At 46.4% G+C, this 26,229-nt stretch overlaps 1 protein-coding gene across 3 annotated transcripts; it reads left to right on the top strand.

Moving 5' to 3' along the window:
• Positions 1–71: 71 nt before the first annotated feature.
• Positions 72–25,789, top strand: TMEM201 (transmembrane protein 201). 3 transcript variants are annotated; one of them, XM_085079950.1, is made up of 12 exons: positions 72–303; positions 1,323–1,350; positions 8,456–8,576; positions 9,382–9,576; positions 9,835–10,011; positions 10,619–11,010; positions 11,380–11,583; positions 19,798–20,015; positions 20,221–20,292; positions 20,642–20,932; positions 21,081–21,212; positions 21,636–25,789. In XM_085079950.1, the coding sequence occupies exons 4-12, from the start codon at positions 9,418–9,420 to the stop codon at positions 21,731–21,733; spliced, it is 1,743 nt and encodes a 580-aa protein (XP_084936076.1). In that variant the 5' UTR covers positions 72–303; positions 1,323–1,350; positions 8,456–8,576; positions 9,382–9,417; the 3' UTR covers positions 21,734–25,789. The 3 variants fall into 3 exon arrangements, with proteins under 3 accessions (XP_084936076.1, XP_084936077.1, XP_084936075.1); XM_085079951.1 differs by lacking the exon at positions 1,323–1,350; XM_085079949.1 differs by lacking the exons at positions 72–303; positions 1,323–1,350 and adding an exon at positions 2,814–3,068.
• Positions 25,790–26,229: the final 440 nt, after the last annotated feature.

The raw sequence follows: 26,229 nt of genomic DNA, 5'->3' as shown, positions 1-26,229 counted from the left end.
TAGAACTCACATGCAGGCTTGTGTTTTGCTTTGGCCCTACTCTGCTCTTCTGTTCATTAGTGTCATTTGCTTTGGCAGCTGAGACAAACACTGCAGCATCTGACCAGCTTCAGCCTTCCCTGCTGCTGACAACAATGAGCTCCTCATGATCTGAGCAGGTGTTGAGTCCTTGAGCATAAGCAAGTGTTTATGGACAGCTTTGACTTCAGGGACAACTCACAGCAGCGATGGTGTGTGGGCTTGGAAGGAGCATGGGAAGCATTAGGAAGCAGCCTGGTAGTGAGTAGGGCTGTCTTTGATCAGGTGAGGTTTTCAGGCTGGGATTTTGTTGCAGAAATAGGATGGGCTGATAACTGGATTCAAACCCTCCCATTTGTTCCCAGTAGACCCCAGCTGATGACTGATACTTGAGGTCATGTTTGACATCAGTGTGATGTAGGAGCTTAGTGCAAAGAGAGTAGAATGTGTGTGCACCTCATTATGAAGCAAAACTGAAAAAAATAACTGATTTTTATTACGTCCTAATGAAAATAATTTATCACATTCCCCCGAAGCTAAAATAGGAAACAGTTGAGTAAAAACTGACATGTTGGGGTTTTTTTTTTTCATGGAGATGATGAGCAGCAATAGCTTCAGTCTCTTTATAAGAGGCAAAACTGTCAAACAGTGTTTCTATTTTTGAGAACTAGGACACTTGTGCTGCTACTCTGAAACATTTTCTGAGATTTGCGTTCCTAAATTAGCATTCCTCCGTACTTCCAGTGCACTAGCTCACTTCTAAAATTGTTAGTCAAATGTGTAGACTGCTGATGTCTTTTGAGAATGAGGGGAGGGAACTCCAACCCATTTAAGAAGTCTGGTACTTGGTAAGAGAGAAAGCAAGAGAAAGTGAGCAAATTTTTTTTCTGCCTAAATCTGATGGAAAATCAAGAATTCTGCAGGATTTTTGGCTTTGTTCTTTAAGTTTTGCTACCAGTCCTGACAGAATTAGTCTTAATTTGATGAGGAGCTAATAAGCTATTTTGGGAGTTAATAGAGTTTCTGAATTAGTATAATTAATTTTTTTTTCTTTCCTCTCTAATAGAATTTTTTAAATTCACTAACCCTTGATTCCTTAAACCCTGTAAAGAGTTACCATTTTTAGGTGATGCTCTGTGAGCAATCCCATTGATGTCACTGAGCATGGAATAAGCCTATTACCAGAGGAAAGAATTTGAAGTAGCTTTTTCCAAAACGATACCTGAATTTAAAAATAACCAACCTTTCTCTGCTTGTGAAAGTCAATCGTAAAGAATTTTTCACTGTTCTTTCCTCTTCTCCAGCTTCCACAGAAAGTCATTTTCATGGAAGGTAGGTAAAGGCTTCATTACTAGACCATTTATAGCTTAATTATCAGTAAGGTGATGAAACTATGGTGCTATCTGAAGTCACTACAAAGATTCCATTAACTTTACCAGGACTGTGCCCATTTATAAATTAAGTTAAATGGAAATTGCACACATACTGCAGCTGCAATATTATGAGCTATTCACGTTGGGTAATTAATTTTGGAAGTATTTCTGAGCCACTTGAGGATTTCCCAAGTCCTAACACTATAAGACTTACTGCCTCTCTTTAGGTATCTGTGATTGCCTCGATAGCCCTCAAAATACCTGCATTTGTTGGGAATTGTGTTCTATGCTTGTGATTGTGCCCCTTGCACAAGTTCCTCATTTGCTCCTGTAAGGAGGAAACTTTTAAACAATGCACCTCTGGTTGGACTGATACTACAGATCGAGCTGATAGGAAGGGAGGGTCTTGTGTAGGAAAAACAGCAGCAGCTCTCCAGCACAAGTCCTGCAGGACACGCAGAAGGTCTTGGTGCGCCAAATGACTGGGTGGGTTGTTCTTCCTCCTTTCCCTATCATTTGGCCTCATAAAACAATCCCTAAGTAATTACACTAAACAATGGAAGAGAGATGGAAAAATTATGTGCCTTTTCAATTTGTTAAGATGGGATATTCACTGTTACTCCATAGAACTAATTTCCATGGTTAAATCTGTACGGATGGAAATGGAGCAGTGAAGAGCCCCAGCCATAGTTCTTAAAAGTACAGCTTACTCCCAGTACAAATATTGTCTGTGAAGAGCTTTTCCATTTGTGCCTTTTAAAAAACATGATGCTGACATAACTTGGAACTCCTAAATTTTAACCAATTTTATTGTGCTGTGAGATTTTTCTTTTGTTTTAGTCACAAAAACAGCTACACGATTTGAGCCTGGCTCAATCCTTATTTTGGAGAGATCTTAATCCCTTTCGTGCAAGGAGTGACCAAGGGCACTTGGTGTGTCCAGCATGGAGAGACTGAGGGACACTCAGCCCGGTGTGCAGCACCTCCTGAGGAAGAGGAGCAGACACTGCTCGCTGCTCGCTGCAGGCAGTGACACCCCAGGGAACAGGGAATTTGTGTCAGGGCAGGGTGAGCTGGGATGTCAGGTTCTTTCCCCAGAGGGTGCCCAGGGAATGGGCACAGCCTGAGGCTGCTGCAGGAGCGTTCGGACAGGGTGGCATTGCTGGGGTGTCTGCAGGGCCAGATCTGCACTCTGATCCTTGTGTGTCCCTTCCAGCTCGGGATGTTCCGTGCAGCGCTGGGCAGAGGCGGCCGCCCTTCGCCGGGGCCTGTCCCTGTTGTCACACAGAAAGCGCCGCGTCTAAATTTAGGAAAAGCGATGTCCCCCCGCTCCGAGCTGTGCGCGCCGGGCTCCGGGCCAGGCACGGCGGGCCAGGCACGACCTCCCCGGGCCGCCCCCGCACGGCCGGGCAGCGCTGGGCCCGGGCCGCCCCCGCCGCCACGATCTCGGCCTTTGCGGCGCTGACTCACGGCGGCCCCGCCGCACGACTCCGGCCTCGCCGTGAGTCACGCGCCGCCCCCGCGGGCCGAGGGGCGGGACGGGGGGCTGCCGCGCCCCTACAAAGCCGCTCCGCCAGCGCCGGGGCAGCGCGGCGGCGGCGGCATGGACGGAGCCGGGCTGGGCGTCACCGCCTGCGCCGCGGCCGCGGGGCTGCTGCTCTACCGCATCGCGCGGAGGTACGGCCGGCGGGACGGAGGGAAGGAGGGAGGGAGTGAGGGAAGGACGGAAGGAAGGAAGGAGGGAGGCAGGCAGGGAGGCAGGGCCATGGCGGGATGCGGCCCGCGGCGGGAAGGAAGGCGCCACGCGGGGCCCGAGGCCCGGCGGCTGTGGGAGCGGCGGGCAGCTCCGGAGAGCCCCGGCAGGCTCGGCGCCGTTCGCAGGGCGGCTGTGCGGGCCAGGAATGTGTCGAGCATGGCTGGGGGCGTTCTTCCGTATCCCCTGCGGTGGCTTTTGTGTGCCGGCTGAGCATCCCGGGCGCGCTGGGAGCGGGGAGGACACCGCCGGGGGACACCGCAGCGATCTGCGGCTCTGCGCCATCGGGGTCTCCCCCGTTGGTTTTCTGACGGTTTTTGAGGCAGAGAAAGGGAAAATCATGCTCCTGTGGCTGGTTGGTGTGGGGTGAAGGCTGAATTGCTGGGGCACGGGTCTGTAAAATAGCAACGCTTTAGCACAATGCAAAACTTGGGGGAGATACCATATAAATCAAAATTATTGATTGGGGACCAAAATTCTTTGGTTACTTTTTTCTTAATTGCACAGAATGTTCCTGACCTTAGAACAAATTCAGAGCAATTGAAAAGCAGGTTTGAAAAGTGTCAGGAGAGATATCGTGATACAGATCTCATAAGAGGAGAAAAGCTTAATTTGACAGATTCTAATCCAGCATAGCATGAAAGGAATGTAGGGATGTGTGGAATATGAGGCATTTTAGTCTTTATAGCAGTAGATTTTGCAGTCTGCTCATCTGTTAAGTGCTCCTGTTGGAGACAGACCAGTGCCAAGGGCTCCCTGTGTTCAGGTTCACTTCAAGTTTATGCTCTGCAAGGGAAGCTTGTCTCTGCATCCTCAATACAGTGCTTAAGGTTTGCTCTGAAGCGTTTGCTGTTTATTTAACCATATCAGTGATCAGTAGGACATTAGCCCATATACAAGATTTGGCATTTCTATGACATATTTAGGGTAGCCACGAAATCTGAGTGGCCTAAAGCAATCCCAGTGAAGCAGGCGAGATATCTTTGACCCAGTTGAGGCTAACGTGCCTTTTGAGGGAGGAGATTTGATTTGTTTTGCTCAAGTTCATCAAAAGGTCTCTGAAATGGAAAGCATTTCTTCCCAAATCCTTGAAGACTACTGGTAAATTCTTTCAGGTGACCTTGATAATTCTCTGAGGCCACATTTTTGTGTTTCTCAGTGCTATTCTGATTATTTACTAATTTCTTACTCTGCCATAGTTAAATTAATCTTCTGTAGTTGTCAAGGAGGACAGCTTAATAAGAGACACAGACGATGTCAAACATAGCTGTGATGCTGCTTTTGCTTTTTGTTTATCAAGGAGAAAAGAGATTTGATGTGCAGATATGCACAGAACCTGGGGGTGGTTATCACTGGGTCAGTCCACGGGGCAAGTTTTTCCTGGTTAAGAGGACACGAAGTCTGGCTCCTGGGAGAGGACAAGCTGCACTGTAACTCGTGATATTGTACTACAAGTTTGGTCTTGTGGCTAAATCTTGTCTACAGCTGCAAGTTCAGAGAAAATGCATCTATATTATATATAGTTCAGCTGCTGGATGCAGGCAGCTGTGATGTGTTTTTCTTGCGTTGGAAAATGGGGTTTAGCACTGGGTCTGCACATACAGACCCTTTACTGACAGGTGATGGACATGGGCACGACATGGGGTTTGGCAGCTCAGTTCTCTGCCACGCAGGAGTTTCCCTGGCAGGCAGCTGAGCTCTTAACCCAGTTGTGCCAACAGTGCTGTGACTGGGCTTGGTCTGTCCAACTGCCACCAGATGTGGTTTGATCAAAACTGATCTGTGCAAAACAGCTCTTCTTCCCCAGGTATTTTTTTGTTCAGATTTGCTGGCATAGCCATTTGAATAATTGCTCTGTAATCCAGTTGTGCCAGAATTAAGACTGCTGCATTAAATACTTTTAATGGAGAATTAAGCTTTTCTTATAATCCTTGGCAGAGAATGAGGGTAACCCAGCAAAGAACTGCACACCCACCAGTGGTCTCTTTCAAGACTGTAGAAAAGTAAACATCTTCATCTTCTGACTTAGTAGTAAAGAGGGTGGGGAATAGATGTAAATAAAAATATTTTTAAGTCCAGTTTATTATTACCAGCACTTATCAAGGAGAGTGTTGTTCTGGCAATCCATTAGAAGTGTGGACTTCAGCATGACCTTAAATGTGTGTATAAATGAGGAGTAGTGAAGAGTGCTGGGAGTTGGAAGGAACCTCAGTTCCTCCTCATGTTACATGACAGACACAAGCTAGCTGCTAACCAGTGTTTGTCAATGGAATCTGGAGAGCTGCAGCCTGATTTTTGTGAGCAAAATAAAGGAATCCAGTAGCTTCTCACAAAAGAACATTTTCTGAGCAATGTTGGATGTTTAGGTGTTGATCTCATAACTGAGTTTACTGCAGGTATTTTCCCCTCAGTTTTGTCTTAAGCAAATACTTTCTACCTGCAAAACAATTTGTCCAAGCCTGGGAATTTTTTTGAGCTTGATTGGGTGTGCAGGTAACACATGGAGTTAGCACAGCAAGTCAGCTGTGAATGGAATCTCTCTCTGTGCTGTAAGTAACTCAATCACTTCTTCTTGCTCAGGTTTTATTTTGCAGGGAGGTTCTCTGCCCAGTGAAGCTGTTTCAGATTAGTACAGTGGTAGATTATAAACTCCTCAGGGATGATTTGCCTTTTGTTTTGCAAGGGGTTGAACTGGCAGTAAAGTCTCAGTTTTGCATTGTCTGTCTCATACCAGGATCTGACTTCAGAAGCAGTGTGTGCTTTAGCTTACTGCCCTCAGCTGCTGCCTAAATTCAGTCAAGGTAAATATAGCTCCAAAGTAGTTAAATATATATTTAAGAGTCTTTCCAAATGCAGAACTTGTTTTTTGTTTCTTTGGTCCTGCCCAATTACTAGAAAATTAGCACCCTACCTGTATGTTCTTGCCTGAAACGACCTTTTTCTGCTCTTGTTCTTTTTGCATCCACCACATTAGGAATTTGGGATTTTTTTGCACCTATTTCTATGGCAACAGATTATAGGTTCACAAAAGGAAGTATTAATGCCTTTTATCCTAAATAATCCAGGACTTAGCCATTTCTTTTGCATACGTTGTCAGAATGAAGTGCTGCTATTTAATCCTTGGTAGTACTTCCTGAGCCGCAAGAGCAAGAAATGAAATCCTGTTTGGAAAAAGATGGAATGGTCTCAAGTATACTGAGGATTTGGTCTCTGATATTAGTGAGTTCTCAAGGTAGGGTTTGGCACTGATGGTTTTTGATTTATAGCATGACTGATTTATTCATTTTCTCGCTTGTGCTTTCCACTTCTGTTATCCTTGAAATTAGTGCTTCTACATCTGTCATGTCATGGAATTTAGAGACTGGCAGTGGGTAGAGGCTGATGGGTGTTGTGTTTTGTTTCCATGGGTGCCAGAGGATGGTGCACAGTGGCGAGAGGGAGGGATTGTGGCAGGTTCTGCAGTACCTGGGAAGTGGGCAATAATAACCTCCCTCAGACAGTGTGGTTCAGGCTGTGCCCAAGGAGCTGCAGGGTTTATTCTGGTGGTTGAAGCCTACATGTTATATTTGCACAGCTTTTACACCTGTGATAGTGAGATTAAACTAACACAACAAGTGTTGCTTTCCATCCTTCATATGGCTGTTTTGACATGTGGTTTGCTTGGCTTTTGGACAGTGGTAGCTCATGGATAACTCAGACTGTCGACCTAGATTTGTCTGCTTTAAACTCTGGGTTGGTTGGGATTTTTTTTTTTTTTTTTTTTGCTTGGTAGTTTTAGCAGTGGTATTTTTAACTTAGATCAGTTGCTGTTTTGAGCCCCCTTGGCAATGAAGAAAGTTGAGCAGGGAATATTCATTTTAAGAGGGGTGTGGGTGTTTGCATCTATTTTGAGATGAGAATCTGTCATCCTAGTAGCTCCAGCCATTTTCTTTCAGCATCTGGCAGGGAATCCTCTGTACACTCTGGCTTTTCAGTGCTTCATTTTAAGCATATCCTCGTTGTTTGTACCTAAACAGAAAGCTCAGGCATTGCTTTAGGGTTTAGTATTTTATGAACTGAGTTTCAAGGCATGGTCTATGGAAATGGGAGTGGGGAAAATGTTAATTGTAGAGCTCCAGCTACAGAGGTGATGGCTGAGAAAGAAGACCCACCTGGCTGCTCGGTTGCAGGGTGTCAACAACACTTGTGCACCATTCAGATGTTTCAGTAGCAGCTAACATTTCCTAAAGCTGGAAGAAGTTGCTCTCAACTGGGATCACTCTGGCTGCTGTTAGTTGCTCCCCAGGCCCTTGGTGAGCTCCCCTGCTCTGTCACTCTCTGTGCTGCTGCACTGGAGCCACACAAATGGATTCCCTGGCGGAGCTGGGCTGGTGGCAGCTGGGTCCATCTGTCTGCATAGCTGCCATAGCGAGTCCTGAGCAGCTGCCTTCCCTTGGAAGTGTGGCTGGGACTGGTTCTGATCAACCCAGACAGCTGGGCTGGGGTGCCTTGACCTGCCAAGGAGCTCCTCTTGGGGATTGCACTGAGTTTTGTGACAAATGCAGGGCGTCTAGCAGGCAGGCTCAGGGCTTGGGCCACTGGAGTTCTTTGCCCAAACATCTGTCACAACCTGTTGTGGTGGGGCCATGTCACAGCTGTTTGTCTGTATTGGCTGTTGTTTTAACAGGATTGCTTTCAAAAACAAGGGGCTTTAATGATCAAGGTCATTAGTCTTTATCCCTTCAGTTCTAGTGCATAAAATCAGGGGAAGAAATGTTGATTCCTCAGCTCCTTTAGTACCTAAAGTTGTGAAGAAATGGCTGTTTACAGTGCTGGAACCTCAGGGTGGCATGATACACCATTGTCCTTGAAAGATTTTCTGCCTAACAGGGCAGATAGAACTGTAAACATGAGCCCATTTCCTGGGTTTCTGAGGACTGTCACAGGCAACTCTTGTGGATCCTTTTCCTGGAATCCTGTGTATTAAGCATCAGTTGCACTGCACTCTTCTCATAGAATAGCACTGCTGATTACATAGAGGACTTGTACCTCCAAATATGCCTCTGAAAAACAGTGACATGGATAATTCACAAGGTTGTTATTAAAATTCTGGCATGTCCATGGTACTAGAACAGAGGTATGATTGTCAGGCAGGATTTATTTCTACTTTAATATTCCCTCTAAAATGACTAGTCCAAGCCGTATCATTAAGCACATGGAATGGGAAGATTGATTGTTTTTCCAGCCTCTCCTGCATTTCTCCGTTTGAAAGCCATTGCTTTCCATCAGCTGAGCTCAGTGCTCCTGCCTGAGGTGTTTCCTCTCCTGACAGGAAGAAGCCCACGCACGTGACAGTGAACTGCTGGTTCTGCAATCAGGACACGGTGGTGCCATATGGGAATCGCAACTGCTGGGATTGCCCCAACTGCGAGCAGTACAACGGCTTCCAGGAGGTACTGGGGTGTGCATGCCCTGGGGAGCTGTGCCCTGGGAGAACCCTGGTCCCTTGTTAGGATGATACAGACCAAGCACAGGTCAATGTCTGTGGCTAGCACAGGTTTTTCCCATGAGAAATTTTCTTGTGTTTTATAAATAAAGATAAAGTTTGGATGTTGTTGGAACAGTGTCCCAGAACTTGGACCGTGCAGGCCTGGCCAATCAGGCCTGGGGGAAGGCTTCTGACTGACCAATCTGGGTGACTTTTGAGAACTCTATATATGTGATGAAATCAAAACAATAAAGGTCATTCCTTCTTGCCACTGAGAACTGGTGCCTTCATTACTCTGCTAGCTGCTCAACAGTGACAAATGTCCAGTGGTTGGACAGCTGGCTGCTCTGAGCTGAGCACCAGGGAGCCCAGCAACTGCACTGGGAGAAAGAACCCACTGCACTGGGGTTTGCTGACCAGAGAGATTAAGACAAATTTTCCTCCCTTGCTTTAAAGGGCAAAAGTGGCCCTGACATATCAGTTAAGATTACTTTTTTTGATATATGGAACAGTTCTTCTCTTCTTTTGTGTTCTGTTAAATAGCAAAGCTCTTCAGCTATTAAGCTGAAATCCAGCACTACCAGCTACTTGCAGTAGGTGTGCAGGAGTGGGGATGGAGGGAGTCTTTGAAGCATTTTCTCTCTTTTTTCACTTATTTATTTTGTTACATAGGTGAATGTAGAGCTGCTGACAGAGCTTAGGGAATCTTACTGTCAACCTAGCTTTGATTTTGTGATTGAATGTTTCCTTTCCCTCCTGCTTTTTGTCAGAATGGAGACTACAACAAACCCATCCCTGCCCAGTACATGGAACACCTTAACCACGTTGTGTCGGGCAGCCCGACTTTCTGTGACCCTGCCAAACCACAGCAGTGGGTGAGCAGCCAAATTCTGCTCTGCAAGAAATGCAACAACCATCAAACCATGAAAATCAAACAGCTGGCTTCATTCTCACCAAGGGAGGAGGTAAATGTTTGTTAGGAACTGCCATCACTGGAGAATGTTTGTCCAAGGCATTCCCATCCATGTGTTTGCTATTGCTGCTATTTAATTCCATGCTGCAGTGTAGTAAGCAGGAGAGAGAGCAGTTTTTCCACTGTGCTGTGGAATGGTGCTCCAGTAGTCTTCAGCAGCACTGTGTGGCACACCTGGCAATAGCAAACATGACAACTGCTGAGGGCCCTGCACTTCTCACCTCCCTTTCCCCTCCTGTTCTCTCGCCAGGGCAAGTACGACGAGGAGATTGAGGTGTACAAGCACCACCTGGAGCAGACCTACAAGCTGTGCCGCCCGTGCCAAGCTGCTGTGGAGTATTACATCAAACACCAGAACCGGCAGCTGCGGGCGCTGCTGCTCAGCCACCACTTCAGGCGCCGGGAGACAGACAAGAGCTACAGCCAGGTGTGTGGGGAGACGTGAGGGAATTCAGGGGGAGGGACAGAGAGCTTTGTACCTCTGCACGTGGGTCTGCTGCTGGGAAAGGGAGGCAGCAGCCCTGGGGGTCTCTAGCCCTGGGAGCTTGGGTGCATGGCAGCAATTAGAAGAGCACAGGAGTGTTGCCACAGATGCTCCTGATGTTAGGTTGGGGTTCTCTTCTTGTTGCTGTCATTCAGTGCAGTTGCCAGAAGGTAAGTCTAATGTAATAACAGAGTGGAAGGAAAATAATGGGACAGGCAGAGAAGGGGAGGTAGAGAAGCCAATTTATAAGTGCAGTGCAGGAAATTACACAGTACGAGGGGAAAAAAGAAAAAACAATGGGAATTGAATGGTGGTCTTCTCGTTGTTTCACTGCCCCTCCTGAATCTTGGCTTCTGCTCCTATTTCTGCAGTTGCTTCTTGCTAGTCTGCAATATCCCATGTGGTGTTAGCCCAGTAAGGAGACTTAGAACGACTTGAGCAGAACAGTCTAGTAAACTGTACAGTCTGGAAGTGTGTCATACAACCCGACTTCAAAACCTTGCTGCAGTTCTTTCAGCTTCTGACAAGGTGTTTCTCCCTTCCTCTGCAGAATTTGTGTTCATCCTCCTCTTCCACTTCCATCACCACACCAGCTCAGGTGATATTTCTGCGGTTCCTGGCCTTCCTCAGCTGCGCGTTCCTGGTTCTGATGGCCTTGTATGGGTCAGGCAACCCCTTCTCGCTCAGCACAGCCATCCCTGCTCCTATTGCCCCTGGCCCCGTGGCAGTGCAGAACAGGACTGGCACAATCCCCCGTGCAGGAGGGGACAATGACAGCTCACCGAGGGTGGCAGGCTGGCGGGAGCTGCTGCAGCTGCTCCCGGAGCGTGTGGTGGAGAACCTGAGTGCGGCGTGGGCTTACGGGAAGAATCACCAGATGGCAGTGGCTGTGCTGGGGCTCTTCACCTGCCTGCTGGCCATGTTCCTGGCTGGGCGCATCAGGTGGGTGTGCTCAGCCTCTGTCTCACTTCAAACTGCTTTAGTGGGAGCTGTCTGGTCCTATGTTGCGTCAGTGATCCAGGGGTAAACATTTTCCAGAATGGCACATGTAGTACTGCACGCCATGATTCATTCATGTTAAGTTTGAGTTACTGTGAATGAAAAGTTGCCTGTGCAGCTCTGATAGAAAACAGAGCTGATCTACTCAGACTCTTGCCCAGTAGTGGGCAGGGCTGCATGTGATGTACTGCAGTCAGAGGCAGTACAGAACCTGCTCAGTCTGGGTACTCTCTCTACCATCCCTCTCTGTCCTCAAGACCAGGGTGGTTCAATGGTGTTTAAAGTCTTGCTTGGTTTCCTTTTCCATCGCAGGCTCCGGAGAATCGATGCCTTTGCCTCAGTGCTGTGGTTCGTAGTGATGAGTCTGCATTTAGCTGAGAGGTACCTGAAGATGGACACGCCCAGCTGGCTGGACACGGCCAAGTTTGGCACCACATCCCTGTGCTGCCTGGTGGGCTTCACTGCAGCCGTGGCCACGCGGAAGTCAACAGGCCAGCGGAGATACCGACCCCGAAGGTCAGAGCCAGAGCAGTGACGCTGGGGGAAGGAGGAAAAAAGCCTTGTGAACTCTTTGCGATTGGTGCTTCTCTCTCCTCTTGTTATTTTCCCTTCCTCTGTTTCTTTTTTTTAAAGTTAGATAAGCAGTGAAGATCTTTTCTTTGTTTTTATATATATCTATATATATACATGTGTATATATGTGTGTATATATAGATATACTTTCTTGCCCATCCTTGCTTACCACTGTGCTAGCTGCTTGGGGCATTTCCACTGCTAGCCGTGGAAGCTACTCGTGCTGCCTCCATTCTCCTTCCTGCATCCTACGTCAGCAGTACAAATATCCAGCTTCCCCAAGGTCAGTTCTTCCAGCAGCTGCCTCACAAACTGCTCCATAAATGCAGCCTCCTCCCCACTCTGCTGCTCCAGCCAAAGAGATTCTGGCTTCTCCTGTCCTCCTGGTTCTTCTCACTGCCTCTCCACCCTTAGCCATTCACAGAGGAACCCTCTGCCCTGATCAACCATGGGGCCTGGGCCACCTTCACTTTCTTAATGGTGCTTTTCATTTTAATGTGGAACTGATGGGAACTTGCCTCTGGATTTGGAGTCCTTGTTAACGCATGCTGTGGTGCCCAGGCACGCGAGGAGAGGACCACACAGAGCCCATAACTTGGTTCTTCTGCCTTCCACTGTGTAGCATCACATACCTGCATCCTCCTTCGCTCTTCTCCTGGCTCCTGTTTTAAATGGAGAAGTGTCCTTAAGTGCTTTTGACTGGAACTTCAATAATTTATTCAAAAAGGTGCTTTAAAAAGTCATGTAGCTCAGGGTGTCTTGATTTAATACCTAAAAGTATTCAGCTGTTTGAGGTTCAATTTTCAGATCTACTGATGGTTGTTGCTTTCAACACCAGTTGTCTTCGGGTTTTTTACCCACCTGGCCCCTGAGGAACATCTGTGTACAAGCACAACTGGATAAAAATGCATATGTTCCTTCCACTCCTATAGCCTTAGAAAGAAGAAATACGGGACTGACAACCTCATGCTGTGATATCTGGTCAGCTTTCATTGTACATCACTGCTCAGTCAGTGTTTATTACTGAGAATGCAGATTGGGAGTGTGTGCTGTAGGAAGGGGTGGGAGCTCTGCTGTGGGACTGCATGGCAAGAGAGATGCATTTTTTGGGTTACTTGGAGGGGTTCTTTTTGTAGTCTGGCATTGTGCAAATACTGCTGAAAAAGGGGGGCTGGAAACTGTGACTTGGAATTGAGTGCCTGTCAGTCCTGAAAGCTGGAATGGCTGGGTATTACTGTGTGGGGAGGAAGGAACTTCCAGCTGTTTGGGTTTTTTAGGATTAACTTGTTGGGGCCTCTTAGGATAAGCAGTCTGATTATCCTGCACAGTTGTTTGAAAGGCACTCCACTGAGTCTTTCATATAGATTTTGGTCTTTCAAGAGGAAATAGCTCTTTTACAGAAGATCTGCTATTTGCTCCTGTTCAGAATAGCACAAGTGGAACTCCCCACCCTAATAGTCTGACACAAGTTAATTGGGTGTTGTGATCTTCCAGTGTATAAACTCTAAAATAATCAGAATGGAGCTCTCACTGTAAAGTATCTGCAACTCCTGCTAAAAAATGCAGACACTGCTGGGTGCTGCAGATGCTGGTGAATTAGAGGAGCGTTTTTAAAGGAAACAAAAGCTATTTCCTAGCTGTTCATACTTACTGTTCCTCAAACGGTTGTTCATTGTGAAAGCACAAAGGTAGCACTGCCAAAAGCTCTGAAATTCATTACCAATGCCAGGCTGAGTCATGGGAAGGTGCAGCTCCTGGTCATGTGCCATTCAGCAAGGGAATGGCCACACAGACCTGCTGCCCATCTGGTCTCTCCTTTGGAACCTTTTTCTGTGCCTTCAGAGAGCTGCAGTCTCCACCTCCAAGCTAACAGAACCTGTCTCCATTCTGGTGCTCGTGATGATGCTGAGGGTTGTTTACTTACTTACCCCCAAAAGGAATCCAGCAGAGTCTGGTTCCATCTTCCACATTCCCATCACTTATCAATCCTGGCCCAAAACATTTGTCTTCCAGCTCACAGTCACAGGTATGGGAAACCTTGAGCTGTTCTGGCCATAAAGTGAAATAAGGCATCTAAACTTTTTTTTTTAATTCCTCCCTTTTTCCTGCTTCAGGACTTACAAATATTCCCTCATAAGGTTAAATGTAAGAAAAGACTGATGTTTCTATTTAGCTGTGATTGTCTTATGCGCTTATCTGTACAATTTGGATTGAAAGTTCCTCTTGCTGCTCTCCTGTGAGATATGTCCAAGTGATGGGAGAAATCTCATATTTGAAGGATATATTGAGAAGGCTGAAAGGAAGTGTTTGAGCAGCTGACAAACTCAGTGGGAATGGTCATGGTAATTGTCATGCCTAATTTCTGTCAGCAATATCCTTTTTTTAATAAGAATGAAATTAATCTGTCTAAATTATTTTATCTTGTCGTAAGGAAACTCTTAATGGCAGCTTTTAAAGATGGCTTGGCAGCCTCTTCAGATGTTTTGTTTTCACTGTGTCCTGTTTCATATCCTCTCCTATCTCCTCTCAGTAGCTGTTTGCCTCCCTTCCTTTTAGGAGCACTTTGGTTTTTATTTTCAATTTAAACTTGACCCATCCTCGAGCTCCCTGGGTAATGGTTTTGTCTTAAATGTTACGTTGCTTTGCCATGCCTGTTCTTTTCTCTTACTCTCTTCTCTTTTTCCATGTGCAGAGCTGGGATGGGATGGGGAGGATGCACACTAAATATTGGGAACAGGCAGTTGGTAGAACTGTGGGAAGGAGAGGATTTACACTGTGAAGCCTGAATAATCCTGTTAAGGAATATTTTAGCTCTGTTTGCACAGCAAGTGCAAATCTGTACTGGATTTATAGTCCTTTAATCTGGGAGATATGTTAACTGCAAGTGACATAAGCAAGAAATCCATTTGTCTTCGCTTTATGCACATTAATGCAAGTGAAGTATATTTACTAGTTGCACTAATTTGTATGTCAGGACATCAGAAAGCTACTTTGTTTTATGGCCAAGCTATACAACTGATCTCTGTGGTGCTTTTCACAATTTAAAATTGAAGAACTTCTGCGTTTCTAATTGGGAAAATTTCAAAAGTGAAACAAAATAACACAATACATATTGAAGTGGGGTTCCATTTTAATGCCAAAGAAGCTTTTGTTTTTGCTCAGGTGTCAGCTTATTTTCCCCACTTCTTGGTGCCTCAGCATGCTGCTTCTGCTTCTAAAAACAACAAAAACCTCAGAGCCTCAAAACCAAACTTGGAACTATTGAATTTTTGGTGTTTTAGAGACTCTGATGCTGACAGTCTCCTCTCTTTCTGCTTGTCTCACATGCTGTTGCTGATGGTGGAGGATGGTGATCTTTTGGGGTAAGGGAAGAAAGGAGGAGAAGGGTGTGTTTTGTCCCGAGGTGTTCTCATTTATAAACTGTAGCATTCAATCTGTACCAGCTGTGTCTCAGGCAATGAGCCCTGCAGATGAGTCATAAGTTAGCAGTATTTTACTGTTTGTGGCAAAAATATAGTCAAACCACCATTGCTTTTACTGAGACTGTTCTTGCCACACCTGATTTCAAAGACAAATAAGCTGTTCTAGACACTGCCATGCCATAGGTTCTGTATGGAAGGTGCTTTGCATTTTTCACCCAGCAGTTAGATATATCATCTGTATCATCTAGATGTAAATATCTCAGATACATCATCTAACTGCATGACTGCTTGCCCCACAGCAAGTCCAGCAGGAGAAAATGTGTGTTTTGGTGCTCAGTGCTCCTGTCCTATGCAAGTGAGGTGCTATTCTGTGTAACCTTTTCCCTTCTGCTGGGTGGGATAAGAGCTAACAAAGGCTTGGTAACAAACCACCTCAGGTGACACAAAATCATGCAGAACCACTTGGTCAATGCTTTCAGCTTCTCGTTTTCACTTAGCTGAACTCTTTCTTCAGGCCACAGAGGAGCACGTGGTAACTTGTGGTCTCCAGATGCAGTTTTGTTCCTGAGGATTTTCTCAGCCATGCAGGCCAGAGCATGCAAACATCTTAACAAATATTAGGGGGTTTTAGACCAAAAGCCCCTAATTCGAGGTGCTGCTTTTTCACATTGACCATGTGTCTGGACCAGAGGATGGTACAGCAGAACAGAGCTGAGGTGCTGAGGGATTGTTAGTGGGTTTGTGTGTCACTTGAAATCAAATCTGCTCCATCCCCAAGTGCCTGACTCCGGCTCTCAGTGGCCATGGCTGATCTGCCAACTCAAAATCTTGTACCCTGTCCCAGAAGGGGCCAACGTGGGCTCATTAAGTGCCTTTCCCTGGACAGGATTTAGGACAACACTGTGTTGCTTTGCTTCAGTGGGACCAAGGCTGCAGCATGGGACAGCAGTGCCCATGTGTCTGCCAGGCACTATTTTGTCCTTCCTCTGCCACCACTGAGAGTAGCAAAGCGTAAGAGGACACTTGGGCTAAAATTTCTGAGCAACTCTGCAGACTCTACAGGGGGTGAGGGAAAACCCAGAGGCAGCAACCAAGTCAGCATCTCTGCTGCTTCTGGTCTTCCTGAGGCCCACAGTGACATCAGTGCATGCAAACTGACGCCTTTGTGGCCCTTTGCCATTTGAAATACAATGTATTGATACCCAGTTCTTTCCTTTCTCTTAACTCCTCCTTCCCTGCATCCATGCTTTGCATGCCTTAGTGAGCTTGGGTGTGTCAAAGGGTGAGGACATGTGGGAATATAAAAACGGTATAGTGGCTTTTTATTTTGGCTTTATGAATATTTTTCAAGTGTGCTGAAATTATGTGAAGCTAATAATCATGCTTAGATACTATAGGAAGTATGTGTTGATGTAATGTGGACGAAGTATTTATGCTCTTATAAAAATTAATATAATTAATAGCCAGATAATTACTCCATACTGACTGCAGTCATGAAAGCTGAAGGGAGCTGTGGCATATAGCTTTGCTTTGGTTTTCAGATATGCTTTTGAAATGGCAACCTGCAACCTGCCAGTTCCTTCCAGGTGTGGTGCCACCTGCAAGTACACTAGGCTCTTTGAGCCATGGCAGCTGCTCTCCAGTGGAAGGGACAGTACTCAGTCCTGAAGTCATCCCTGCAAAGCCTCGTTTGGGACCAAAGCTCTTGAGTACAGAGGCATGAAGAGGTTCCCTGAACATTTTTGGCATGCCAGCATGTCTGGATTTGTGTATATTCATACACCCCACCTTTGTGCCACCAGCTGGGGGCAAGGCAGAATTGATGCCAAACATCTGTACTCCAGAAGGTATTAGTGCAGGACATGGCAGCTCTAATTCAACCCTCCTTTTTTATCCAAAGCAGGACAGTGGGTAGGCGACAAGAGTTCTTACTTTTGGCAGCTGAAGTTTCTAGTTAAGTCACATATCAAAATATTGATGTGTCTGAGACCTGTGCCAAGTTTAGCATTATTCTTCCTTCTCCTTGTGCCTGTTTTTTGTTCCTATATTGCTCTTTACTCCTGGTTTTATGAATTTGACTGGAGGCACAGGTCATGGCCCTGAGTGAGGAGGTAGAGCAGAGCAGTGCCAGCATGTCAGAGCACACAGTGCTGCTGCCCAGCCAGTATCCCCATTCCTGGGGTAGCAGGGACCTGTTCTGCACCCCACTGCCCAGGGAGAGGGGCAGCTGTGCATGGATAGCTCACAGCTCAGTTATGAGGGACATAAGTGCAGAGGAGACATTTCACCCTGTGACACAACTCCCCAGCCGCCCTGGGCAGATGAACCTGGGCACAACCCCTGAGCTGCCTGCATGTGACTGCATCTTACCTTCTTACTTCATGGGCTGAATTGACTGATAGAGGAGTAGCTCCATCTGCAGCCTGACCTGCCCCATGCAGCATCTCTGGTTAAATGTGAATTTAAAAGGCACACACGTATCGTGCTGTCTGTGGATAAAAGGGAGCTGCTGGGACAGAGGATGGGAGGCTCTCCTGGCAGGAGGTGTTTCTTCAGGACCGTGTACAGTCCCAAACCATGTAATTCTCTTCTTTAACCTTCTATTTATTTATTTTTAAAGTATTTGTGTAGCAGAGTTGTGCCCGACTGTCTAGTAACATTGTGATCATTGTAAACACTAATTAAGATACCCAATTTCTGATGTTCACAATATCAAGTTCTGAAATAAACGGCTTCCGGGCCTTGACTATTTCCACAAATTATCTGACTCCAGAGCCTTTTTCTTCTCCTTCTTTTTTATGTTTTTTTTGGTTTTTGTTTTTTTTTACTGTTGCCCGACCCACTATCACCACGTGCACAAATGGCTTGGAGCAGTGCATGGTCTGAGAGCAAAGACAGCTGCAGTGCTCCATCGCAGGCTGTGATGTGGTTGCCTTATGGTCCTCTTGATCTCACCTTTTTTATCTGCTTCTGGAAGAAGTTTTAGTTGAGCTGCCCGTTCTCAGGCATGAGGCACATTCCCATGTGCTTTTAGCAACCTCGAGCCCTCTTGACGTGGCAGTGGCAAACACTAAAGAGTGCAGAGAACAGGAATGGGATTTTGCACACTGTGCAGGAATTTGTTCAGAATAGATCGATATTTAAGACATACTTTGGTCAGCATTCAATCCTGAGGCATTAATAAGCTATGCTTAAAATTCTTCATCTCCTCTTTGCTAATCAGAAAAATTCCTTTTCTGGATGACAAAAGATTGTTCACTGCCCTGAGGATCTGACTGCACTGACTTAGTGAAGTTGAGAAGTGGGGTTGCTGACCATTGGAACCCTGATGTAAAACAGTTCAATCCCAGGATTGTGAGAAGGATTGTAGTTATGAGTGATAAATGATTGTGTTACCTTCCAGCCCATTAAATGAAAAGTTTCCAAAGGCCAATAAACCAGTTAAGCTCTTTTCTGCTGCAGCAAGAAGCTGTGTAAAGTTGGATCCTTTAGCCCAAAGATACAGAAGGTGCAAAGTTAGGACAAAAGAGCTGTGTTGCTCACAGGTGATGCTCTGGTTTGACCCTCCACAGCCATGGCACAGTGAGGGGTAGGTAATCACTCTTTCTCCTGTGATTCATGTCAGTCCCAAGCTGCACTTCTAATTCCCTTTCCTATTCATTTCCTCTTTCAAAGCTGAGCTGGACACATCCATGTGTGTGTGTGGTGGGGCAGATGTGTGGGGCTGCACTAAGGGACTCCCCATGGGTGCAAAGCAGGACACCCCTGGCAGGTCCTGTGGAACCTGGAGAGGTTGGGCAGTTTGTGCTGCAGGACCAGCAAGTCCCTGGCTGCTGTTAAAAGCATGTCCTGCACCAGGACCCTGCTTGGCTCAGTGTTCAGCCTCATTAAGCTGGTCAGGATTGTTGATGGCTCCCTTCAACTAGCAGATAAGTAGTTTATAAGATACTTTAAATTGTAATCTTAACTCTAGAGTTAGCACAGCATAATATTGCTGCACCACCTCTTTAATCTCCAGGAGAGAATGACATGTGCATAAATCATGCCACAGTGCAAGGCTGAGACTTTCTTCATACTCTGATTTACTCCTGGCTTTCCTCTGACAGAATAAAAGCCATGTAACCATATTGCTGCTCTCATCTGTCTCTGTTTCCATCAGAAGTGAGATTAAGCCTCCAAATACTGCAGGTAAATTGTATCTGCAAAGTCAGATATCTCTATTTAAAAACAAGTGCACTTCATACCCAGTTAGTTCTTCATCATGATTTATTTGACAATTGTATTACCTGTTTCTAACTAAACAAAAATCTTACAGGAGATCATTCAGAGATCTGGTTCATATTGTAGACTTTCTTTCATGTATTTTCATTCAATAGTTAAAAATAATACAAAATTCCTGTATTTTCAACATCTGGACTTTGTAAAGCATTGTGGTGGTCTCTGGGTAATTTTCTCATCCAAGGTGTTTGCACTGGAGTTCCTAAACTGTTCCACCCTCTTTCCCACCCTGTATTGTGGGAAAGGTTGGTGCACAATAATTTACATAAGGTTGAGCAGTTCTTTTCCCAAGGTGTAGGAACATTCCTGTAAACTCTCCATCATTCTGCATCTTGCACTCCTGCACTGCAAAGTTAGTCCAAATCTGGTAACAAAACAAGTGCTCATGCAATCACAATGAGAAAGGCAGTTGCTGGGATTTCTGATTGCTAAATGTCTGTCATGCGTGTCCTTTGCAGATACCTCTCTGGGGACTCAGTTACTCTCTTTCCCAGTGGGCCTGGCACAGCCTTCCCTTCACCTGCTACGTCTCTGTTTGTCCCAACACCACCCAGTATCCTCCACCTGACAAACCAGCAGCTCTTCAGGTCCCCACGCAGAACTTCCTCGTCCTCTCTTCCTGGCCGTCTGAACAGGGCGCTCTCGCTGGGAACCATCCCCTCCCTGGCCAGGACAGGTGAGTGTGCAGGGAATTGGTGCAGTGGGAATGGCACTGAATGGTGCAGTGCTTCAGGAGGAAATGGGCTCTGAGGGATCCACATGTTATGGTCCTGGTTCGGCATGGCTGCTCCTGTGGCACAGAGGAGTATCCAGCATTAGGAGTTTGGGGTTTGGCAGGAGCTGAGCCAGCTGGGTTCAAAGTGTTTCACTTTTGTTTTCAGATTCTGGCTACTTGTTCAGTGGCAGCCGACCAGCCTCACAGTCATCCCAATCCAAGGAATCTCCTACATCAGGTACTGCTCTAGGCCTTCCAGAGCAACTGTCTTTGCAGGCTTTGTGCTGAGTGGGTTGAAACACATGGTCTGGTTGAATTCTTTCCTCCCTGATCACATTCCAGTTCAGATGTCTGTTCTGCTGTTAGAAATGCTGCAGGGAGAGTCCCAGCTAAGAGTAGGATTGCTGGATGTGTGTTGGATGTTCTCCCTGTGAAAGCTCACAGTGACATCAGTGAGACAAAACAAGGAGCCCATTGCTGATTAGAGCTGGGTTGAGCCTCTTTTTCTTGTAGAATTGTTAAAGAAAGCTGTGCCTGTTGTGTTGGGATGATAACCTGGTGGTTTTCTCTGGGGGTGTTCATTGCAGAGCCCTTCTCCCTGCTGTCTGGCAGTGCTGCTCCCTCCCGCATCCCCTCCCCGGCGCCGTCGGTCGCTGGCTCTGTCACCTCCAGCTCGGGGTCCCTGCGCTTCCGCCGGCCTCTCATCAGCCCTGCCCGCCTCAACCTCCAGGGACAGAAGCTGCTGCTGTTCCCATCGCAGAACGAGGCCCTGCTCACCCCCACTGGCTCCGAGGAGCACAACCACTCCGACAGCAACATCTTTGCCCCCGAGCTGCCCAGCCTGCCAAGGAAGAACCTCCTGGAGCGAGGAGTACCTGGTATGCTGGCAGTGCTGCACTCCTGGCAGGGCATTTGTGGGAAGGAGTTGGCTTTCAAGCACAGCTCTGCAACATCTAGGCCACAATAGATGGGAAACCTTCAGGAGAAACCCAGGTGGTGAATTTTCCTGTCTTTTTCTCCTTGCAGATATGAGATCTGCTATGGAAGGAGGGAGTATTTGCAGTGATAATTCCATCAAAAAGGAGGATCACTCATCACACTCATCTACCTGTATGGTAGACACAACTACCAAAGGGGAGGATTTGGCAGGCTGGAGAGGTAAATGCAAGTCATGTGAGTGCTTCATGCATGTGTGAGCATTTCTGGGAGGGTAACTGAGATCTTTCCTGGAAATCAAATAAATAAGTACTAGCAAAATGGATCTTCTGCCTGCTATTCTAAAACCTTAACAAAGCTGTTCCTGTTCTTCAGACTGTCTGAAGAATACTGACAAAGTGCTAAACTGAGACAGAAGAAGTGGGGTGGGGATGCAGGTGTCAAGAGCATGAGATGAGATGAAAATAGAGCCAAAAGAGAGCAGTGGAATCTTTCCTGACAGGAAAAGTGGTTCAGTGATTTCTGCTTGTGGTGAAAACACTGGGCAAAGAGAAACAGTACAACATATGTTCACTTTTACTTATCATTTCTTTAATACCTCTTTCTACTATTAACTTTTTTTTCTCTGTATTCTCTTCTACCCAGGTCGCTTTGGTACCTCTGCTCTCTGGGGCCTGCTTGCCGTGAGCCTGACTCTCAATGCTGTCTTCACATCAGCCTATGTCTACAGGAGCCTGCGCTGATTTGTGCCAACACTCCCTTTCTTTCTGGTCCCGCCTGGTCCTGGGGAGACGAGAATTCAACCATGGCTTCATGTCTAATGGCCATGCTACCGGTGCATGCTGTTTTTTAAAAAACTACTGTACACTCAACTGTCATGAAAAGGAATCTGGGCAGCTGCTGCCTTCACTTCCAGGTAGAACATATCCCAGGATTGTCCCTGGCGATGGCAGGCAGAATTCCCAGTTCCAGTTCCAAGCAGGAGGCCAGTCCAACGGCCCACACGCTTTCTTTCTAAAGAACTGACCTGAGACACAAGCCTGAAAATGTGTGAGCTGCGTTTTTAGGAACCTACCCCCAGCTCTTCTTTCTGACATATTGACCTCGTGCTGATGGTGCTGGAAAAATGAGGAGAATTAGAACAAATGAGCTGAAGAGGAGGAATGGCTTAGTAGCTGGTGCTGGGCTTTGGCTGCTATTAACAGCATCCCCAGCCTCTGCTCAGGGGTTCCTCTTCTCTCTTCTCTTTGGCACTCTCCTCTAAATTGTCAGTGGACTTTTCGTTAGTTGCCTTAAGCTTGCCTAAGCACGTGGGTGACCTTGGCTGCGCTGTCATGTTCTTGCATCTTAGATGTCCACGTGCTTCCACCTGGCCCTGGCTCTGAGGCCACTTGCACCAGGTCCCATTCTGGCCATGCTGGTTCTCAGCCCCTGCTGTAGCTGTGTCCTGCCAGCTCTGTGGCTGCAGGGCTGCACAGCCCCAGGCATTCTGTGCTGGCTGCATCAGAACCAGGAAAGTCCTGCTTTGCTTTGCTTTGCCCAGGAGGCATTAATTCTATTGCTGTGAAGTGGGTGAAAGAAAGGATCCTGGTGTGATTTGCACCATAGTCAAAGGGCTTCAGCTCACAGCTCTGCTGGAGTTTTCACTGAAGCAGTGAGTGGCAGAGCTTGTCCTTGCTGTAAATCGCACAAATCTGTTCTATTAGAGGTAGGGGAGAGCTGTCTGATTGTACACATCTATCCAGAAACCTGACACCTCAATCTGATGTTGGGATTTGCTAAGTAACTTTGTAAGATATTTCTTACTTAGTAAAATGCCCAGGTGCTCTCAATGAGAAATGCCAAACCTGCTTGTGGACAATTCAGCCTTCTTCATAGATTCTTCTTTTCTAGCCCAAGGGAAGTAGTAGATTTTCAAAAGCAGTTTGTAATTTATGTATTTTTGCTTTTGGGTGAGTCTTCAGCATTGCTTAGAATTCAGGCGCCATTTAGAGTATTGTGCTGAACACTCAATATCCCTAAGTGCATCTTAGGGAAAAAAATTAAATCCTGATCTTGATGTTTTGGTTCCTAAAAACCAAGTGCAGAGAGAAGGTTTACCAGTGTGTCAAGAATACCTGGTGAGAAGAGAGTTGACTGGCATTAGCTGTGTGTTTCCTGAAGCAAGACTCAGATCTACTAAGAGTTTTTCTGTTGTCTCTTCCTTTGGGCTCCTTTATCTCAAATTTCACTCCCCCACTCCACTGCCCTGTGTTTGCTTATTGTGTCTTTCCCTCCCTTTCAGTTTGCTGCTGTTCCCTCTCTTGTCCTCTTGCATGTACACAGAACAAAGTGCTGCTGACCATTCTCTGCTCTGAACCTGGAAGCTGAGCCTCACAGTGATGATCACCCTTCCTTTCACTTCATTTTTTTTCCTGCATGTTTTAATTCAGTTCCTGCCTCACTTGGTAGATCATGGGAGCCATAGCCAGACTCTAATCAGCATGTGAGAGCTTAAATGGGGCTTTGCTGCTGCTGATTCAAGCACTGAAAAACTGTCTCTTTGTGTTTTCCAAGTCTCCCTGCATTGTCGTTGGTGACGCTTGTCCCTGCTGTGCATGGCAGGGAGAGCTAGCCCTGCACCCACACGTGCTGATCCGAGGGGCTGAGGGGAAGTCACTGCTGACTCTGTGTCTCTCTCAGCCTCCTCAGAGAGCTGCTGAGGAGCTGCACAGCCAGCACCTCCTGGGCAAAGCCTGGAGCCAGGAGAGACCTCCTGCAGAAAGATGTGCTGCAGATTGATTATTAATTCTATTGTAACTTGCATGAATTGTTCCTTGTAGCCAAACCGGACCCATAACCTTGTTGTAAAGCGATTTTTGTCCCTTTAATAGACTTTGCACACTCACTTGAGCACAAGTACAGGCAGCATGTTGGCAGAGCAGCTGCCAAGTTTCTCTTCCAGCCTCTGCTCTCTGGGTTTCATGATGTCCTGGTGCAGTGTGTGACACTCCTTTCATGATCTTTGTCCCACCTAGAGGCCTCCTATACACAGACAAGCTGCCAGAAAATACTGTGGCTTTGCTTGTCTTTGTCACCCAGCAGATGTGCACTGTGACTTCATGTATGCAAACTTCCCACTTGCATCTCCAGCCTGCGCTGAGTTTTGCCATCACACTCACCTGGATCCCAGTCAGCCTCGGTCTCAACCAGATTGCAATACAAACCTCCTCCTCCTCTCCAGCAACCAAGGAGCTGCAGCATCTCCACACAGCTCTTCCCACCTGCATTCCAGAACAGGAACACTGTACCCTGTCACTGCACTGCTGCAGCTGCTCGCTGAAACTGTTCTTGGAAGGGTGTTTGGTGACCTTGTCCAAAGCAATAGAGAGACTTTGGATTTTATTACTGAAGAGGGAAGTTTTTCATTCTGGTGCTAGAACACTCTCCCGTGGTGCTCTCACAGTTGTGAAGCCTTTGCTTGAGGAATACATGAGTGTGAGTGTGTGTGTGTGAGTGTGTGTGTGTATGTGTGCAGATGTATAAAAACATTTGGAAGGTTTCTTCATTTCAAAAGATCTGAGCCCATGTTTGGTTTTATATTGTTGGCCTTAATCTAGCTCGTAGATACTGTGTCTATCTTGCTGCTCTTTTCTGTACAAAGCTGGTTTGGAGGAAGCAGACGTTTATCTGGTCCCCCTGTAAACATCTCTGTGACTGATGATGTTCATCTTCATACAGTGTTGTTCAGAGGGGATATTTTATTTTTCTAATATTTTTCCTACTGTAAAAACTGTTGGAGTGTATGGAGTGGAAAAGATCTTTACAAAATGGCCCAATAAAGATTGGAGCATGACTTAATAATACCAAGAATTAATGATCAGGTGGAGTGTAAATGAGCTTTATTTCCAGACCTTTTCCATTTCCTACTTTCCATTGAAAATGTCCAGGTACTTTCTCTTTGGATATGGGCTTGTTAGGCATGTTCTGAGACCTTGCAAATACTTTAGATGATTTTGCTGTTCTGAATTAGAAAGAATATGTATTTTAGAGTCTGATTCCAGTTCCGCAGTCTGGGGAGTTTGGCAGATGTGACAAATATTATGCACATCTCTATTTGATGGCATAGAGGGAAAGGGTAGAATGAGTTGCTGGTTTCTGAAGTTTATCATACCTTTTTACATAAAATCTTAGATATTCAGTTGGTCACTGTGGGGGGAAAAAACTCAGATTCACTGAATTTAGGCTATTTGTTCAAGCAACAGGTGAGGCCTGTGAATGTTTGATTCCCACTCCCTCTTCCTGGGTGCTGGGAACATCTGTAAAACACTGCTGAACTGGCTGAGTTCCTTGTAACAGGGCAGCTGCACTGAAGGGCTTCTGTTGCCTGTGGATGCTGCTATATTTTTCTTCCAAGCACCATTCCTGGAAATAATGATGGTCTTAACCTCTCTCACAGACGTTTGTTAAAAGGCTAGAATGGGCCAATTTGGCCAATACTTTTTTTTTTTTTTTTTAAATGTATGTTGCATACAGAAATTATCATTACTGTGTTCTGGGGTGGGAGTAAGGTACAGAGTGTCTTTGGATTGAATGGTTGTCTAGAGAAGGTGAGGACAATTTAAAGTCCCAAACCTTATTTCCTGTGAAAGAAAGACTGTATGTTACATGTGTGTATTTCTTTGGGGAGCTCTATCACTGTACAGCTTAGTTAAACATGCTCCAAGGAAGGAGAAGCTATTCCTCGGAGGTTTTTAGTTCATGCTTTGTGTTTGAAGAGGAATATTTTTCTTTAAAAAATAAAACCTGATAAGTTTTCACCTTAGTGTCAGTGGTCCAGTTATATTCACACCATACTTTAGTGCTCATTTGGAACTTCAGGGTGCTGAGCTTTGCCGGAGCTGCCGCTGCCCTGAGCCGAGCCAAACCACAGCTCTGTCCTGCTGCTGTCACCGGGACTGTGGGGCTGCAGGGCCAAGGGACAGCTGACCCTCTGCCACCCCGAACTGACCAGAGCTGGCTGGGGTGAGAGCGTGGCAGGGAGAGGGTTTAGAAGAGCCTGCAGGGCAAACGAAGTGTGGGACCACGGCAGAGATGGACCCAGAGAGCAGGTCGTTTTTAAAAGATGAAAAACCCTCTCCTGGAGATGAGCAACAGCTGTGCCCAATTCGGAAGGGGCAGATGGTAATTTTGCCCAGGTGAGCTGAGGCCAGCAGGGCTGTGCTGTCCCCTCACACCTGCAGCTCGGCTGCGCTGATGA

The sequence above is a fragment of the Lichenostomus cassidix genome, chromosome 21 (assembly GCF_008360975.1).
Source record: "Lichenostomus cassidix isolate B80296 chromosome 21, HeHo_3.0, whole genome shotgun sequence".
NCBI lineage: Eukaryota > Metazoa > Chordata > Aves > Passeriformes > Meliphagidae > Lichenostomus > Lichenostomus cassidix.
This window is presented reverse-complemented; position numbering and strand designations above follow the sequence as displayed.

Coding starts and splice junctions, on each gene's coding strand:
- TMEM201 (XM_085079949.1), top strand. CDS start 2,995: ATGGACGGAGCCGGGCTGGGCGTCACCGCCTGCGCCGCGGCCGCGGGG. Junction 3,069..8,455: donor CTCTACCGCATCGCGCGGAG/GTACGGCCGGCG, acceptor CTCTCCTGACAG/GAAGAAGCCCACGCACGTGA. Junction 20,293..20,641: donor CAAGGAATCTCCTACATCAG/GTACTGCTCTAG, acceptor TGTTCATTGCAG/AGCCCTTCTCCCTGCTGTCT.